The 16,970-nt window shown below is 42.8% G+C and overlaps 1 protein-coding gene and 1 long non-coding RNA gene across 2 annotated transcripts in view; one reads left to right on the forward strand and one right to left on the reverse strand.

Moving 5' to 3' along the window:
• Positions 1–953: 953 nt before the first annotated feature.
• LOC128152042 (uncharacterized) lies at positions 954–9,531 on the reverse strand. The gene is made up of 3 exons (XR_008238519.1): positions 9,448–9,531; positions 8,876–8,953; positions 954–8,612 (listed from the first exon to the last, which is right to left on the reverse strand). It is a non-coding gene; the product is annotated as an uncharacterized LOC128152042 (long non-coding RNA).
• Positions 9,424–16,970, forward strand: part of MSRA (methionine sulfoxide reductase A) — a 287,920-nt gene continuing 280,373 nt past the window's right edge. Inside the window, exon 1 of the mRNA XM_052810023.1 lies at positions 9,424–9,592. Coding sequence (XP_052665983.1) covers positions 9,463–9,592 — 130 coding nt within the window. The 5' untranslated portion in view covers positions 9,424–9,462. The remainder of the gene's footprint in view (positions 9,593–16,970) is intronic.

Raw genomic sequence — 16,970 nt, forward strand, 5'->3', positions numbered from 1 at the left:
TTCTTCTTTTGCACCTCTTAATGAAAAGGGAAAGCAATTTTTAAAATTCCCTTTATAAAAGAAGGGTCCAAATTGGCATGAATTGAACTGAAGGCGAATGTCCCCCAGACTTCATTGTAAATCTCCTCCACTTGGGTGAAGGTTCACATTGATGAACAGTGACAACATGAATAAGTAGTGCAAACATGACTAGTAAAGACCAAGAAGTCTAAAGCAAATGCTGAGTCATCAACAATGTTTATAACCTCCCACACTCAGAATAGAAGATATCAAGGGACTGCAATTACTGAGATATGACAAATGTTGAATTTTTAATGACTCCAGCTGTAGGACACTTCATAGTCCAAGAACATTGCTGCTGAAAGTCATAACCTTTGTTTAATCCAGGTACATTGGTTGTAAGTTACGCTCTGTCCACTTTGCCCACAAAAAGTATTGCTATTGACTACCTAAAAGGTTATGGCCAGTTTTGCAGCTATCCATATCCCATTTTTCCCTTTTCTACTCCTCTCCATAATCTGGTCTTGTAATAGACCACTCTTCTGGCCTTACACTCTTACACTCATTTTGGTGCCTTATACCATACAATTGTCGAAACACACTCTTCTGTGGATGATCTGTACTGTAATCCTCTTCACACCACTGTTTCTAAACTAGCTAAGTAATCCTACGCCATCACCATGAAAAACTATGTTCAATAAACAACACCTGCACTGGGCTCATTATGGCTCTGGGATATTCTGTCTCATTTGGAATGTAAGTTCCTGAGGGGGCACAAGAGGGGACAAAGTCTCACTGATTCCCCTGGGACTAAAATATCTAGATACCAACAGAATTTCAATACCTAAGTATCTTTGATGATCTGGACCTCTGCCTTCCTGTACGTACGGCATAGCAATGTACTGTGTAGCAATTCCAATAAAGAATGGAATCAAAAGTCACTACATCCTGTGGATGATAAAGAAAATAACTTAATAGAAAGTCAGATATATTTTACATATGCTGTTAATTTATTTTCTTCCAAACAGAATATTACCTGGCATTTAATTTCCCTCAAGAATCCAGATGCTGTCAGGAAATGTCCTGATATTTTTGTTTAAAACCGAGAAGCATTTCAGGTGTCTCTTAATCCATTTTATTATGATTTCTCCAATGAAACTATCTCAAATATACAACCTTTCCATTTACATCAGCACCTGAGTGCATTTTGCCAAGCAATGACAGGCTGTGCTGCATATCTATTCCCAGAAGAGCTTTGTGTTGCAATTCAATAATCACTGTTATTGCTGGATGCCAGAGCAAAAATAAGATATCTGTGGTCAAAGCCCTAAAAATTTCTCATCACCTTTAATGAAATACCAGTTTTATTTTATTTTCACGCGCTTTTGTTATGCACGGAGATGAGGAAACAGCTCACGTTTCATAAAGATCATCTTCTCGGAGCACACCAATTGCCTCGTTTGTAGGAACTGCCTGCTGCAGTGGAGGAAGGAGCCCACAAGAGGGCTCAGGGAAGCAGCTTCCATCCCTGGACCAGCCTGCATCCCTGGACCAGCATCCCTGGACCAGCATCCCTGGGAAGATGCTGGGCAGGGAGAAGCAGGGCCTTGAGGGAAAGCTCATCTGCTCAGTCATATTCACCGCACTCCTTAAAACATCTCATATAGGGCAAGTAAATAAGCAAGCAGTCCAAACAACATCAACTTTTATTACCGTGGATAGTATCATACATGTATTTTTAATCTTCTGCCTGTGCATTTCTTACAAACTTTATTAATAACAGGGAATGTTGCTGTACGATAATATACGATAGCACTTAAAGCTTATGAAGCTCCCTTTCAGTTTTATAGTATTGGCACAGCAGGCTCTGCTGAGCACATTTATAAAAAGCTTATTACAGCATATAGCACAAGAGTTGTTTTTTTAGCCCTGTATGGGAAACCAGCACTATTAAATATGATTATTTCCTTTAGTAGGGCAGCGTAAACAACTCTGTCATTTGTTTTTATAAAGTCATTAGTGCCACTGCATACAAACCAGCGCCGATTGACAAAGCCAAGGAATCTACTAGACACTGTGCAATGCATTTAAAACCACTGGTGCAGCATGTTTATGTTGCACAATTTTCCACCAAAAAACTTAATTGATTCCATTAGCTTTTTTTTTTTTTAATTGTGAGGTTTTGCCATCAGATGAAAACAGAATCACAAAGAAAGCCACAATATTTTGACCAAGTGTATACCTATGCATATAAGTAAAACAGACTGCCAAAAATACACATTAGGTGACATGTAATACTTTTTCCACTATCTAATCTATTACAAGTCAGCCTGCTAGGAAAAAATACCCTTGCTTTATTTACAGAAGTGATGTTTTTATGGATTTTGAAGATATTCTGTGTTATCTGCAGAATTTATTGTGGGAGATTATAAAGGAAATCCAGTTATACACCATTTCTTTGTATTTGCAAGCTAGATCACATCAGTACCTCCAGCAGAGCAGTGGGCTGTGCAGTTGCCTTAGTGAAATGTTACCCCAAAGTACAGGAACAGTTTACATGTTATCACTGCTTATTTCTTCACTATGGATAGTTTAAATAAATAAAAGTCCTTAATATAATTTAGCCACTTGTATGGATTTATGGGAACAGACTTAAGACTTTCAATGACTTGGAAGAACTTAAAAAAGACAAATATTTTAGCAAATATGAATTTGGAGTTCAGGAAGAAAAAAGGTCTTAGTAAGGGAGGGAATAAATCTTGAGGACTATGGGATCAGTAAGGAAAATCTGGAGCAGGGAATGTAAAATACTACTTATGATGGGGAATGTGAAGGATATTGTGCTAAAAAGTCAATTTATTTTGGAATGGCTATTCAGTGTGCAGTATGAGTAACATTTCTATGGGGTTGAAATTTACTTTAAAATTCTGCAGTTTTTCCTAGGTAAAGAAAGGAAACAATTTCTGCCTAATTTCAGTTATCAAAAAATCAAGCTATCTACTCTAACTATTCACTAGGGCACTTACGTGAGTTGAATGAAATAAACCTCTCTGGAGAACAGACCATCCTATCTGCTCCACTCTCCTATTTTAAGACAGGATGAATTATGTTCTGAAGATACTACTCTTCCTTTGTTTGCTGCAGAAAATACCTAGATGCCCAGGTTGGATGGGTTGCTGTACTTCTAAACAGCTAAAGTTAGGTGATACCAGTCCCACCTAAAACTATTTTTCTCTGTCCTCACCTGCAGTGATTTACTTCTATTCAAAAAATCCATCCTGCAAAATGAGACTTCAGGGAGATAAAACCACAGAAATCCCAAAGCGAACTGTACAGAAAATATTTATTGAGAAATTTATTACCAAAGTCACAGTTTTACCAAGAGAAGGGCTGTCTCACGATGGCTTCCAAGGAGTGAAATCTGTTAAAATTTCAGATTTTAGGCAGGGAGTGATGCTAATGACAATCTAACCTGATGTGTGCAGCACTGGCCACTCAATGTGCCCAGGAATTTGCCCTCTCATAAACTGGAACCTGACCTACAGAATATTTTGTACCACAGTGGGAAATCTTGATTTAAAACCCCCAGGGCTGAGCCTCAGCTGCTGGTAACTTCTCTTAAGCCCAGGAAATTTATGGAGGTGTGAGAAGCCACGCCATTGAAGATTTGCTAACTCTTGGGCTACCAGCTACCTGGCTGCAAAGTGTTAATTCAGTTCTAGCAGGTGTTTGCATCTCTGCAGGACATAAACTCAGCGGTGACAGACAACCCTGCACAAAGCTGTTTTGACAACTAAGGCCTTTGACTTTTTGTGTCTGGGTAGGGTTTGGCTCAAGATTCGGAGGTGTTTTAGGTGTCTGCATATGCACAGGGCACCTGAACTCTGAAGACAGTGAAGACAGGCAAGGGTTTTCTGTTTGGGTCACTGGAAACTGGAGTGAATGAACTCCTAAACCAGCCACCATTTCTCAGCTGAATTGCTCTCCTCACACTGTTAATGGTAGGAGTTTTTTCAGCCGCTCCCACATGGGTGCTGAAAGCCTTTTGAAATGCTCTACAGCATCAGGGACGTCTGTGTGGAGCATGCAGACAAGACACAAGACGTTTGTGAGACCACTGCCAACCCGGAGGAGCACCTAAAGTGCAGGTGATGTGCCCCAGGGCATCACGAAGGGTGCTACACGCTTATGTGCAGGCAGCGAAACCAAGCCCTGCACTGACCAGCTCTTCAGCAACTGTCCTGAGAGCTCAAAACCTGATTCACAGACGGGCAGACACCAAAACGCGGGTGTCTGCATCACCTTGGCTTGTGTGAGCACGCGGGGACTGGTTATAAAGATGCACCTTGAAGCTGCAGTGAAGGAAGGAGAGAACCAAGGGTTATACCTGCCAGTAAGAAAACTTGCAGATAGCTTGCTTAGCACTTTTTTTTTCGTAATTGCTACAGTGCAATGGAAGAATAAAGAAGAACCTGTGTGAAGAGGCTGCTTGTATCCTCCATTTTCACGTTCTCCCTGGCACGTACGGTAGACTCTGTTAAATTGCCCATTGTTTTTGACATCCCTCTGTAAGTCCCAAATCACGGCATTATTCTGAGGTACAGTGCTGATGGCTCTTCTACGTCAGTTCCATTTTTAGTATAATTTATGTAGCTTAATCTGTATCTAAATGCTCATCTAGATCCCAAATGGAAGGCAGATGAATGACTGATTAATCTTCCCGCCTCTAGAAACTGTCTCATGTAGATTACTTTACTGTATTATCATCCTCGCCGTCCTTCTGGGGTAACAGATACAGCTGTCGATACAGAAATTCAGGTCTTTTGTTTCCAGAAAGAATTGTGGCACTTAAAGTCTCCAGCTCCCTTGATTGAAAACCCTCAGAACCAGTTCATCTCTTTTTCCTAAAATTGGGGAACCAGCGGGTTTGTTCTGATGAAAATACGTGCTTTTTCAGCGATCTCGTTACCTGACCAGTCACAAAATGTGATTGCAATGAGGCAATCATCATAAGGTCTGTGTGTTTACAGTGATGTCATGTGGGCATCAGTCCTAAGCTCCATTATTTGACATTTTTATCAATTATGGAGGGGAATATGGGAAATGATTTCCAACTGCTAGCAGCTGACCCCAAAACTGCAGGAGTGGTAGTGACAAAGACAGGGGATTGGAATGAGTCTCTACTAGTAATTTAAATGGTGCTAAGGACTAGGCATAGAACACGATTGTCTTTATATTGCCATAATCATCTATATATTTCTGTACATTGGTAATAAATTCAAGAAGAGCCCTTGGGAATCACAGCAGTGTACCTCTGAGGCTGGAAGGTCTAATACTGCCCTTGGATAGACGAATGCAAACCCAAGCAGGAATCATGAAACCACATTACATTGGCACTTGCTTTGGTCTGACCAGTACCAGAATGCTGTATTCATAATTCACATCTTCATCAAAGTGAAAAAAAAATCAGGAAACACATCATTTGAAAACCTGGAGAAGGTACAGAGAAGTGCAATGACAATACTCAGAGAATTAGAAAACATACTTGACTGTGATGAACTCCCAGAGTCCCATTTATCTCATCCTGAGGGATGGCCACAGTCTAGAGCAGTAAGTCTGGATAACAAAAACTACATAAAAGAAACCTCTTCATTCTAGGAAAGATAAGCTAAGATTTAATGGGTGGGAGCTGAAGCTAACCTAAAAATAAGGTGCGTATTTTTAACAGTAATCAAGCCCTGAATAATCCACTAAAGCCTGTGGAGGATCTTCTTTCACTGCATGTTTTCAGATAAAAAAAAAAGATTGCTTTCCCAGGAGATGCACACTGCAGCACAAACCTGCCTTCATAATCAGTGCATTACCACGGAGATGGTTACATAGGGCTTCACGGGTTTCAAGACACAGCAAATTTTGCTACATGGGAAAAACGCATCTATCCTAAACCACAAAGACTAGCAAATTTAACTCAGAAGGCAAGAATTATGCACAGTAAATGTCAGGTCCTGGAAAAAACTGTGTACGTTTCGAGCAAGTTCTTAGGACTGGATGACTAGGAATCTGTGTAGAGCAGTGGCTGAAAGGACACACGTAAGCCCACATCTCTTTTCTTCCTGCTCTCTCCCCCTCGTGCCTCTCTTTTTTCCTTCTTCATGCCAGTTTCCTGAAGATTTTTTAGTATATGCCATAAAATTGCTGTGCTGGGAATACTGTGATTGTTATATGGGAATGCGAGCACTGTGTAGGTGCCTTAATCTAGGCTTTTTTTCTGACATACTTCTTAATTTGATCTATGTGTTGGTATATATAAAGTCTATGTTTAAGTGTGAAGCGTAGTACACTATAAATAAAAAGATAATCATGTTCTGCTGCTTGCTTGGACAGGCAAATTCGTATCAAGAAAACTTTTAAAAGTTAGAATGTTTTTCAGCCTCTCCCACCCAGACCTCAACCTGTGGAACAAAAGGGATAGTCCACACTTCCCTGAAATGTAAGCGGGATTTATCTAATTTAAAAAGAATTCTGTTTCCATCGAGCCAAGAAGCACTAAGCACTTCTGAAAATCAGCAGTTTTTATTTGTTAAGTGGCACGATGGCTTATTACTGTTTAATACTTTGGATCCAGTTAGGAAGCAGGAACACAGTGTGTGAAGTGCCATACAAACACAGAATGAAAGACCGTTTCCTGCCTGTAATAGCTGTAATTGAAATGCATCAACAGCCCTGCGATCTGTCGCTGCTCTAACCACTGTTTTGGAGTCCCACCGCCAATCTTTCAGTGCCCTGCTCTGCTGTTATCAGCCTCGCAAATGAAGCAGCTGAATGCAATGGGTGACAAAGCAATTTCTCCCGTAAGAATTAACGTACCGGCAGGGACACCTGCGATTTAAGAGATGATACACACAATATCTATACCCAGGGACAGCATGTATAGCATGGAGGATCACTGGGATCATTTGAGTGCGGACAACGCCAGCTTTTCAGCAGCTGGCATTTGAGAGCACATCAGGGCTCTGGAAGATCTCAGCCACTTCATCTGCAAGGCTGAACAGCCAAACATTAGTCTGTTTTTCTGCCCTTCACCTCTGACTGACCTCGATTCATGCAAGGGAGATGGCAATGAAAATGTAACTGTTCACAAAGAGGCAGCAAGGATGCTCTCGGTAAAAGATTCAGCCTGGGCATTCAGGCTCACAGGCAGATCCATTAACTCTTACAGGAAAATTGCATTGCCATCCATCGTGACATTAACCGGTGTGTTTTTTTAGAAACACATTCTTGGCAGACAGTGGAGTGAGTATAGATATATATGGTGAAACAGAAGAAATGGTCAGTATAAAACCAGTGGACATCATCATCTTTAGTGGCTTCTTACAAAGTAAGAAAGAGCTGGAAAATGTCAGCGTGACTGTAAATGAGAGAAGAGCTAAGGAGGCGAACGTGTTTTAAATGAAATTCACACTTTGTTATCAAGCATTTCTGATTCTTACTAACTTGTACTGTTAAAATATCACAGTTATTTATCATATGCATCTCTCTATTCACCCATTCTTTATTTAATGGATTTTCTTCAGGCTCTTGCAGGTTTTTCTGGAGGTCACCTAAGGTCCTCTCCAGTCCTGATCTCAATGATTCTAACTGTATCAAATTTAACAAAACTTGAAAAATGGACTGCAATCTTGGGACTACTTGTGCTCAAAGAGGATGCTGTTCACCTTTCACATAGGAACAGTGAATCTGAAAACAGAGATAGGACAGCTTGGCTCTCAGGTTCCCATCTGAATTTTTAATTTTAAAGAAAGCCAGACTCCCCAAACATTAATTTCCTGCTTCTCTAGATTCTTTTAGGAGCACCTGGGAATTCTCAATATTGCCATAAATATCCAGCTCCTTTATAAATATGAATTAAGTTCTATGTCTTGAGAGTATCATATCCATGTAAAATCCAGCTTGATTATGGGCTGAATGGAACTGCGTTCCTTTGTCATAGGCCATTTTTTGAGAGAATTATCTGGCCTTCTTCTCACAGACCAGGCATTAGTCTGTTGTTTTATCATCTTCTCTCCTATTCAGCAAGGAGTCCAACTCTTTCAAAACCCTCCAGATGAATTTTGCATTGAATTACTATCATGTCCTTTCTGTAACTTCTTTGCTGCTTCTTATTTGTGCATTGTCTGTTCCTATACTCTGAAATTCTCAGTGCAAGACCTCTGCCTAGTTCACAAACCGCCTTTGCAGGGTTTTGTACAAATTTTCCTTCTGTCTATTGACCATGACTATGTGCATAGAACGAGCTTCAACTGGTTGAAGACCAAACCACCATTGTTCTAGCTTCTACAAGTCTTCTACGTTAGAAACCTGGTGGTGTTACACGTTCAGCATGCATCGTATTACCCCCAAAGATATGGTGGATATTTTCCACAAGTACTTATACTCTGTTTGCTTTTTGTTTCTATATTTTTATTGCAAACATACGTGCAGACACTGATCTCCGGAGACGTATGCTACTTAGAGCATCTTCACACAAAAAGTACTCTGCGAGACCTGCATGACACAGTACATTGGCTAAACATAACATAGGGGAGCGCTGCATGTATCAACAACCAGAAACTCTGGGAAAAAAAAAAAAACAAAAAAGAGATTATTGTACAATAAAACATATTGCTGCGTGAAGAGTCTTTGTAGCATGTTTCTCTGCATGTGTTTGCACCCCCCCCCTCAACTGGGAGCATGGACAACAAGCCAGGGGTTGGATGCGACACGTACGCGCACCCCAAGAGGGGCATGCATACAAAAACCTCTCTCGAGGAAGACCCGTGCAAAAACATATTGGGTACAACTGTGCAGGGGGGGGACTCCAGAGCGAGGAACATACCGCACAGACCTTCACAGCTCGGGGAGCAAGGTCAGGGACAAGGCGAGCAAGGTCAGGGACAAGGCGCAGCGGGCAGAGCTGCAGGGAAGGGCTACTTTTGGGTGGGCGCACGCACAACCACGGCAAGCTAAACCCCGAGCAAGACCCCAGGGGCGGCGGCTGCGCCCCTCAGAGCACACAGACCCAAGGGCCCACCGCTGGGGGGGGGGGGGGGAACAGGGAGGTGGGTGTCCCCTCCACAGCACCCACCCCCCGGGACACACCGGCTGGGGACACAGCCGGGAGGCTGCTGCCCCCTCCACAGCACCCACTCCCCGGGACACACCGGCGTGTGTGTGAGGGGGGGGTGTTTTTGCCCCCCCCCCCCCCCCCCCCCCCGGGAAGCAAGAGCCGGGCTGAGGGAGTTCGTCGCTGCCCGCCGCCGCTCGGCGGGGGGGGGAGGCGGGCCTCGCGCCCCGCGCCCGCCCGTCCCAACGGCCAGCGCGCGCGCGGCGGGCCGCTCACACCCGCCCCCCCCCCCCTCCCTCCTCCTCCTCCGCCCGCCGCTCCCGCCCCCGCCGCCGCCAGCCGACTTCTCCTCAGGGGCGATGCCGACAGCGCCGCGGCGCCTCCTCCGTACGCTCTGCAGCTCCACCTTCAGGATGGGCGACTCGGCCTCCCGGCTGCCGCTGAAAGAAGAAACGCTCCCCGGCAGGAACCAGCGCATCCCGGTGGCAGGTAGGGACGACTTCACACACACACACGCACGCACACCCCCCCCCCGCCGCCGTTACCGGGGGCGGGGGAGCGGAGAGCCGTTCGGTGAGAGAGGCGGCGCCGCTACCTCAGGCGGGCGGGCGGGCTCCGCTGAGGGCGCCTGCGCGGCGGGGCTGCGGCGCATGCGCGGCGGGTCGCGGGGTGTGTGTGTGTGTGACATGGCGGGGGCCGGCCCGTTCCTGTGAGGCGGCGGGGAGAGGGGGGAGTTCGGGCGGGAGGCGGGAGGGTGCCTTGCGAGCGCGGTTGTTTCGTGGTTTAGCTGTGCAGTGACGTGTCCTGTGCACTCTTGTCGTAAGAACAGGAATTAATCGATTGCTGGAGCAGTCAACAAGCACGTACCTGTTTTTCTCCTGGCCGGGTGTTAGCGTTCTGTTTTGTTTTTAGGGCCGTGGTAGTCCTGTTCAGGGTTTTAAACAGATTTCCCTAGCCCTTACTTCTTCTGTTGAATAATAATACCTAAGCGTGGCATGCATGTTCTAACTCTAATGTTTGCAAAGTGTTTTAAAGTTCTTAAACAACAGCTCTTTTAGTGATTCTCCAATACACCTCGTTTTTCATTTTGCGTAAGCGTGTGCCGTCAGGTAAGCAAAGTAGCAACCTAGAATTAAGCAATTTTGCCTTCTGTCAGCCCTCCTAGGCACTGAAGACACTGCAAGATGACTGTCATCACCGTTAGATAGGAATTAGATAGGAATTAGAGTAGGTGCTCTAACACACATGATTGTTCTCCTGTTGTACAAGGTGTTTATGTATCTTTGCTCCAGGCACCTAAGGTCCCTAACAAAGTCTGTGAACTTAAGAAAAAAAAAAATCTTAAACCCATAAAGTACATAAGTGCTGTTGGGAGAATAATAAATCGATGATGGCATAAGCCCAGTGAAAGAAGTGTTTGAGAGCATAGTAAAATCTCAGATTGTATAGATATTTGGTAAAATGCTGAAGGTAGCAAGAAGGTAGTGGTGAAATTAAAGGTAGCAGGAAGACTATTCTGTCTGATGTGGAGAAGGTGGACTCAAAGGAGCTGTGCAGAGATGGGGTTGATGTTGTTAGGGCAATGAACTCTAAGATGATACCAAGATCAGCACATTGCCTAGATTAAAGTGGCACCTTCACATTGCTTCTGGATAAAAGCCTGGACAGAAGGTACGCTAGCCCATTTTATGCTCTGTAATTCCATAGAATAATTTTATGCTGCTCTACAAAAAACATCCTCATAAGGCCAAATACGAAATTTTTTTGACATTTTTATTCTCTGACTAAATGTGCTGTTACGTACTTAGTAACAGCATGGACCTCCAGTGAATTGTGAAAGTTAAAATAAGATGTAAACTACTTTCAGAAAAGAGTGGCAATTTAAATTTTAACATTGTGTAACATTTACTCAGTTGCGTTTCCTTTGTTTAAGTTGCTCTTAGGTTGCAGAGTCAGAGGAGTGTTGCTTGGAAGGGTGCTCCCCTGTTCAGCCTCTGTGCCAATGCTGCGCCGCCTCCTTGTCAGAGAGTTTTTCCTCATGTCCAACGTGAGCCTCTTACAGCAGAGTTAGTGGCTGCTGTCCTTTCCGATACTGCCTGGTGCTGCTGAGAAGGGTTTGGCTGAATTGTCGTTCTCACTCCCTGTTAAGCTGCTGTAAGGTTGCCCCTTAGTTTACCCTTCACCAACTGAAATACGCCCAGCTTCTGCGAGCTCTGTAGTTTTGTGTGCTGTAGGCTGCTGACCAACTTGACCATTGACCTTGCAGATCCTTGCCATTTTATTAATGTCTCTTGTGAACTGAGGACCCAAAACGGGACATGGTATTTCAGGTGAATTCTTACCGGTACAGCACAGAGGAGAGAGTTTTTTCGTTACTCTGCTGTCCATGCTCCTTGTAATGCAGCCCAGTACACAGTTTGCCTTATTTGCAACGAGAGCACATTGCTAGTTCATATTTAACCTGGCATCCAGCATAATCACAGGTCCTTTCCATCAGGTCTGAGATTATCTTGCACTGGTGCAGAACTTGCACTTCTCCTTGTTGACCTTCATGAGGTTTCTGTTGGCATAGACATGAAATTTTTCAAGGTTTCGTCGGACTGAAGCTCTGCTGTTTGGCATGCCCGTTCTCACTCTCTGTTTAGTGTTGCCCTCAAATTTGCTGATCGTGTTTTCTGTCACATCATTCATGTTATTGTTTAAGATATTGAATGATTTCGGTCCCAGCGTCAGCCCCTGGGGTAACCTGCTACACACTAGACATCAAGATATTGATCACTGCCTTGTGAGTCTGGTGGTCCTGCCAATTTCTGACATGTCTAGTGCCTAGCAGTCTGTTCTTCAGCCACTACTTTCTCACCTTCCAAATGCAAATGCTGTAAGAGATGGTGTCAGAAGCCCTGCTAAAGTCAACATGTATTACATCCACTGCTTTGCCCTCATCTGCATATCCAATCATTTCATCATAAAAGGCAACCCAGCTGGTCAAGCATGATTTACCTTTGGTAAATATGTTGACTATTCCTGATTACTTTCCTGTTCTCTTTGTGTTTGGAAATGATTTCTGAGGACATACTCCATAATCTTGCCTGGGACTGAGCTGAGGCTGAGCAGCCGATAGTTCCTCAGTCCTCTTTTTGCCTGCCTTAAAAATGGCTGTTACTGTAGCCCATATCTAGTTATCGGAGATCTGCCCCAGTCACCAGGATTTTTCTAGATATCATTAGATCTAGATCTGTTACAGTGTTCTGATGATCACAACAGCGAGCTTCCTCTGCAGCCCTGGAAAAACTCCACGTGGCTCCTTGGACATTTAACTTCTCTAACTAGCCATAACGCATTTTTCCCCACGTTGCTGCTTTTCTTTCTGACTGTGCCAGTGCGTGCAGAGGTTTTGGAGTAGTCTTTGTGTCTGAAGACACAGGCAAAAGAGGTTTTGAGTACTTTCGTCTTTTCAGTACTACTTCTAGACTGTCTTCTGTATTCATGAATGCACCCAGATTTTCTCTGTGCTTCCATTTACTCTTCTAATTTTTGTGAAGTCATTTCTTATTACTGTTTACGTCCTTAGCTAGTTTTCACTCCAGCGTTGGCCTTTCTGATTTTGTGCCTAAATGCCTAGGCAAGGCATTTTATATACCTCCTTTGTTGCTTGTTACTGTTTCTACTTCTTGTGTGCTCTCTCTTTGCCTTTTAGTTCATTGATCTTGACTCGGAGACTCTCAGCAGACGTGACTTCAGTTACTCTGTGCTATCAAGGAGTTTGTTTCCGTAGAGTGCAGCTCCCCATCCTATTCTTCTGTGCTAATCCTTCCTACATACCCTGTGCCCATGCGTGACACTGCTCAAGTTTTGTGTGCTGTGCCAGGTCTCTGATTCTGACCACATCATATGTCTGTGACCACACTTGGACATCTGAGTCTTCTTTGTGAACCAAACTCTGCCTTAGTGTGCAGACACTTGAGGAAAATGTCTGCCGGACCTTTCTTTTAAGTGGTAACTAGCACTGATCCTAATCTAGTGACCTGACGTGTCCATCCTGTTCATCTTAAATGGTGTTGAGGGCCTCTAACTGTTTCCCAGGTGAAGAGCTGCAGAGCGTTCGGCTTCTTGTCTGTGCGGTCTCTTTGAAGATCCTGTTGGATCTCCTGCTCGTCCTCCCTCATGCGATATAATGTGCTTACTTCTTGCAGCTCCTTCCCTTGCGCTGCAGCGACTAGGTCTGCCAGGGCACAGCTCTCAAAGGTGAGGCTGCTGCCACTGCTGCGATCCCCATGGAGGAGCACCAGGCTCTCCCCACAGCCCGAGACCGCTCTCAGGAGTTCGGTCTGGAGGGAGGCTGCTGAAGTACCCAGAGGCGTTAACGCTGTCTGGGTCAGGGCATTGTGTCCTGGAAGGTGTTTTCAGCAGCTGAGGCTTTTCTTCTGTGAGTGGCACTTCTGGGCTCTCTTTGTGCCTCCTGCACATTGTGTTAATTGCATTGTACCTGCTTGCGCATCCCGGTCCCAGCGCTCCAAGTTGCTGATGCTTTCTGGGTGTCAGATGGGCATGAATGTGCTCTGCCCCAAATCTCAGTGAGATTTGTTGTTTGGCAGGGAACCTCTTGTGCTGAGGGTTCTTGATCGCCATTCACAAACCTTGTGAGTACAGAGAGGAAAAGACAGCCGAGTGACAACTTCAGCTTGAAAGTTGCATTTAATCTAGTCTTGTGAAAAACTAAATTACATTTCTATTTCTTTGTAACTTGCTGACCATGGGATTATGTGAGACTTGACCTTGTCTGCAAAAGTTTTTTTTTTTTTGTTTTATTGTAATTTAGGATCTAAGTCTAAGAAAATGATGCAGTTAAACCTTGTATATTATATGGTTTTCTGTGAAGTGACTGGAAGTAGTTGGTTTGTGATAGAAAGGATTCTGTTTGTAGAAGTCAGTTAAATGGGGATAAAATACAATACTGTGAGCTGAAAACAATATAAACATTAGTAAGCCTCACTTACTCTTTTTGTAATCAAGTTGGATTTGTCTGATCTTCAACGAATTTCATAATCTGGGAATTAGAGTTCATAGTGCTGTTTTCTTTCCTTGCAATAGAGCTGCTGCATCCATTTTTGAAAATTACTTGTTTCATATGATTTCTGTATAACGGTGCAATACAATGTCATGCTTTATAGTAAAACCACATATTATTTATTGCTTCTAGCATTCTACTATAACTGTAGTTTTCAGAATTAATTTTAGTTACTTTACAGCTGAAACATGGCTGTGTTTTATGAATATGTGAGTATATATTGCTTACACTATTTGACTTTTATTTTATGATAATGGTAGGAGTGCTAGTCAAGGAGCCCTAATAATGTAGAGGGAACCTCTTGTGCAAGACATTGTATAATAGCATATATATACACAAACACACACAATTTTTTTCTGCTATATAGCCTGAGATAGGAGAATATAGTAAATTAAAAGAATGTTTTGACCCACTGGTCCCCATGAGTAGTGTCAGGAAATACCTTCTCTCTCTGTGGTCTCAGCTATGTTCCTAGCAGAGGTACTTACACTGTAACATACACATCTGTCCTGGGTTAACTTTTTTGAGGCAGTAAAGGTACAGCTCATGGGTAGACAGTCTTACGACTGTTTAAACCTGTTAAGCCTCTTAGCTTTATATTTATAGACTAATAGAGCAATAATCACAAACGTGGAGGATGTCATGGTGAACTTTAGTCTGACCTTCTGTATAAAAAAGAGCACAGCATTTCCATGAATTAATTCTTGCTTGAATCAGATCATGCTCTTTAAAGAAAATATTGATTAAAAATGTCATTTGACAGAGCATCCATTGCAAAATGTCATAAATTGTTCCAATGTTTCATAACTCTCTCCATCATAAAGGTGTATATTTTGAATTACTTTGTTATGTTTCAACTTCCAACCATTGCAGCTTGTTAGTTTCTTCATGAAGATGAAAACCACAGTAGTATGTATTTTCTGGTTTTCATGACATACGTTTAGATCATAATTAAATTGCTGGTTAGCCTATTTTTTAAAAAAGCAAAGACTTTAACCAGACATAAACCAATCAAAGTGAATTTTTATTTGGTCAGCAGAAGGCACATTTTCAATCATTTATTAATTTTTGTTTCTTCTCCTTAAACTGTCATGAATTACTTAAGGTCTTCCTTGAGTTTTGGATTTTGGAAGTAGACACAGGATTTTACTAGTGATAGTGTTAGTGCGAACTGCTGTTTTGTTCCTTCTCAGTATTTTCCTGTTTGTGTGCCAAAGGTTAACAAACATTTTGGGTTAAAGTGTTGCACTGGGAGCTTTGTGTTTAAGTGATCGACTCCTGCATACCTGAGAGCTTTTCAAGTCATTGGTATAGTGTCTGATTCTACTCTTAACTTTATGAATTGATCTGCATTTGGTTTGACTATTTGATTTAATTCCAAGTCTGTATATTTTACATTAAATTCATACAACAGTGAATTTCAGTTCTATGTGGAATTAGTACTTCAACCTGACATACTGAACTCAAGAAAAAGTTGCACTGAATGTTTTTGCTGAGACATCTGGAGAAGGCTAGTGAGCATAGGAAATTGAGATTTTGATAGGTTTCTAGTCTCACCCTTGTTTTATTATTATTGTCTTCAGGTGTAGCAGGAACATTTCAGCTTTAGTTGCCTTGATATTGTTAAAACAAATACATGATCTTTGAGTGAAAGGGTCACTCTGCTTAAATTCAGTTAAGCTGGGACGTGGTGCTCAGGGGGATCTTATCAATGTGTATAAATAACTGATGAGAAGGAGTAAAGGAGATGGAGACAGACTCTTCTCAGTAGTGCCCCATGGATGGACAAGAGGCAACAAGCATAAACTGAAACATTGGAAATTGCATTTCAACATAAGAAGAAAACTTTTTTTTCTCTGAGGTTGGTTGAACAGTGGCATAGGTTGCCCAGAGAAGTTGTAGCTTCTCCATCCTTGGAGACAGTCAAAACCTGACAGGACACAGTACTGAGCAACCTGCTCTAGCTGACCTGGCTCTGAGCAGGGGTTTGGACTAGGTTATCTCCAGAGGTCCCTTCCAACTTCAGCTGTGCCGTAACTCTGTAAATCCTCTTAGCTGTAGCTGTGGTGGTAGCAGCAGTGTCTGTGTTTTCTAAGATACTCCAGCAGTTATAGAATTCCCTCAGGATGTTGATGATGCTCCGAGGTTGAAATGACATCCTAAGCAGATATATCAAAATAACCAGCCAAAGCACACCTGGGATGATGGTACTTCTTTAAGATGGTACTTAATACAGGAGGCTGGAGCCAGACCCTCAAGTCTTCTCTCTTTTTGGCCGCAATACTTTTGCATTTCTGCATGTATAACAGTCTGACCCGTTGCAGAGTGGGGCATGCTGTCAGTCTCGCAGGACACTCCGAGTCCCAAGTGGTTAGAATATACTTCTGAAATGTGTTTCAGTTTTTCTCAGTCTGAGTGGAGTTATATCAGTTTTTTCTAAAGTTCCTAGAGAATGTACTGAAGTTTTATGACAGGGATTGCTTGCTCTTCCTTCAGAGGCACACTTCTTTCCATTAAATTTATGCAGAACATAAACAGGTATTTTATGAGTACTGCTTTATTTTTCCTGTTCTGTCCGCTGCCTGCTGAAGTAGCACTTGCTTTTCACAGGGTATAGCCAGATTGGATTCCACCCCAATTGATTGTATATGCATGAAGAATAGTATACCTTATATTCTTACAGAGAGTTTATTTCACAAGAGATTTTTAAATGAGGTGATTTTAGGTATCATATGCCCTGTTAGGAATCGTTTAGTTGATTTCTAATGTTGTATTTAGTTGGATGCCTTTTGAAGCTTA

This window comes from Harpia harpyja, chromosome 15 (assembly GCF_026419915.1).
Source record: "Harpia harpyja isolate bHarHar1 chromosome 15, bHarHar1 primary haplotype, whole genome shotgun sequence".
In the NCBI taxonomy this organism is placed as follows: domain Eukaryota; kingdom Metazoa; phylum Chordata; class Aves; order Accipitriformes; family Accipitridae; genus Harpia; species Harpia harpyja.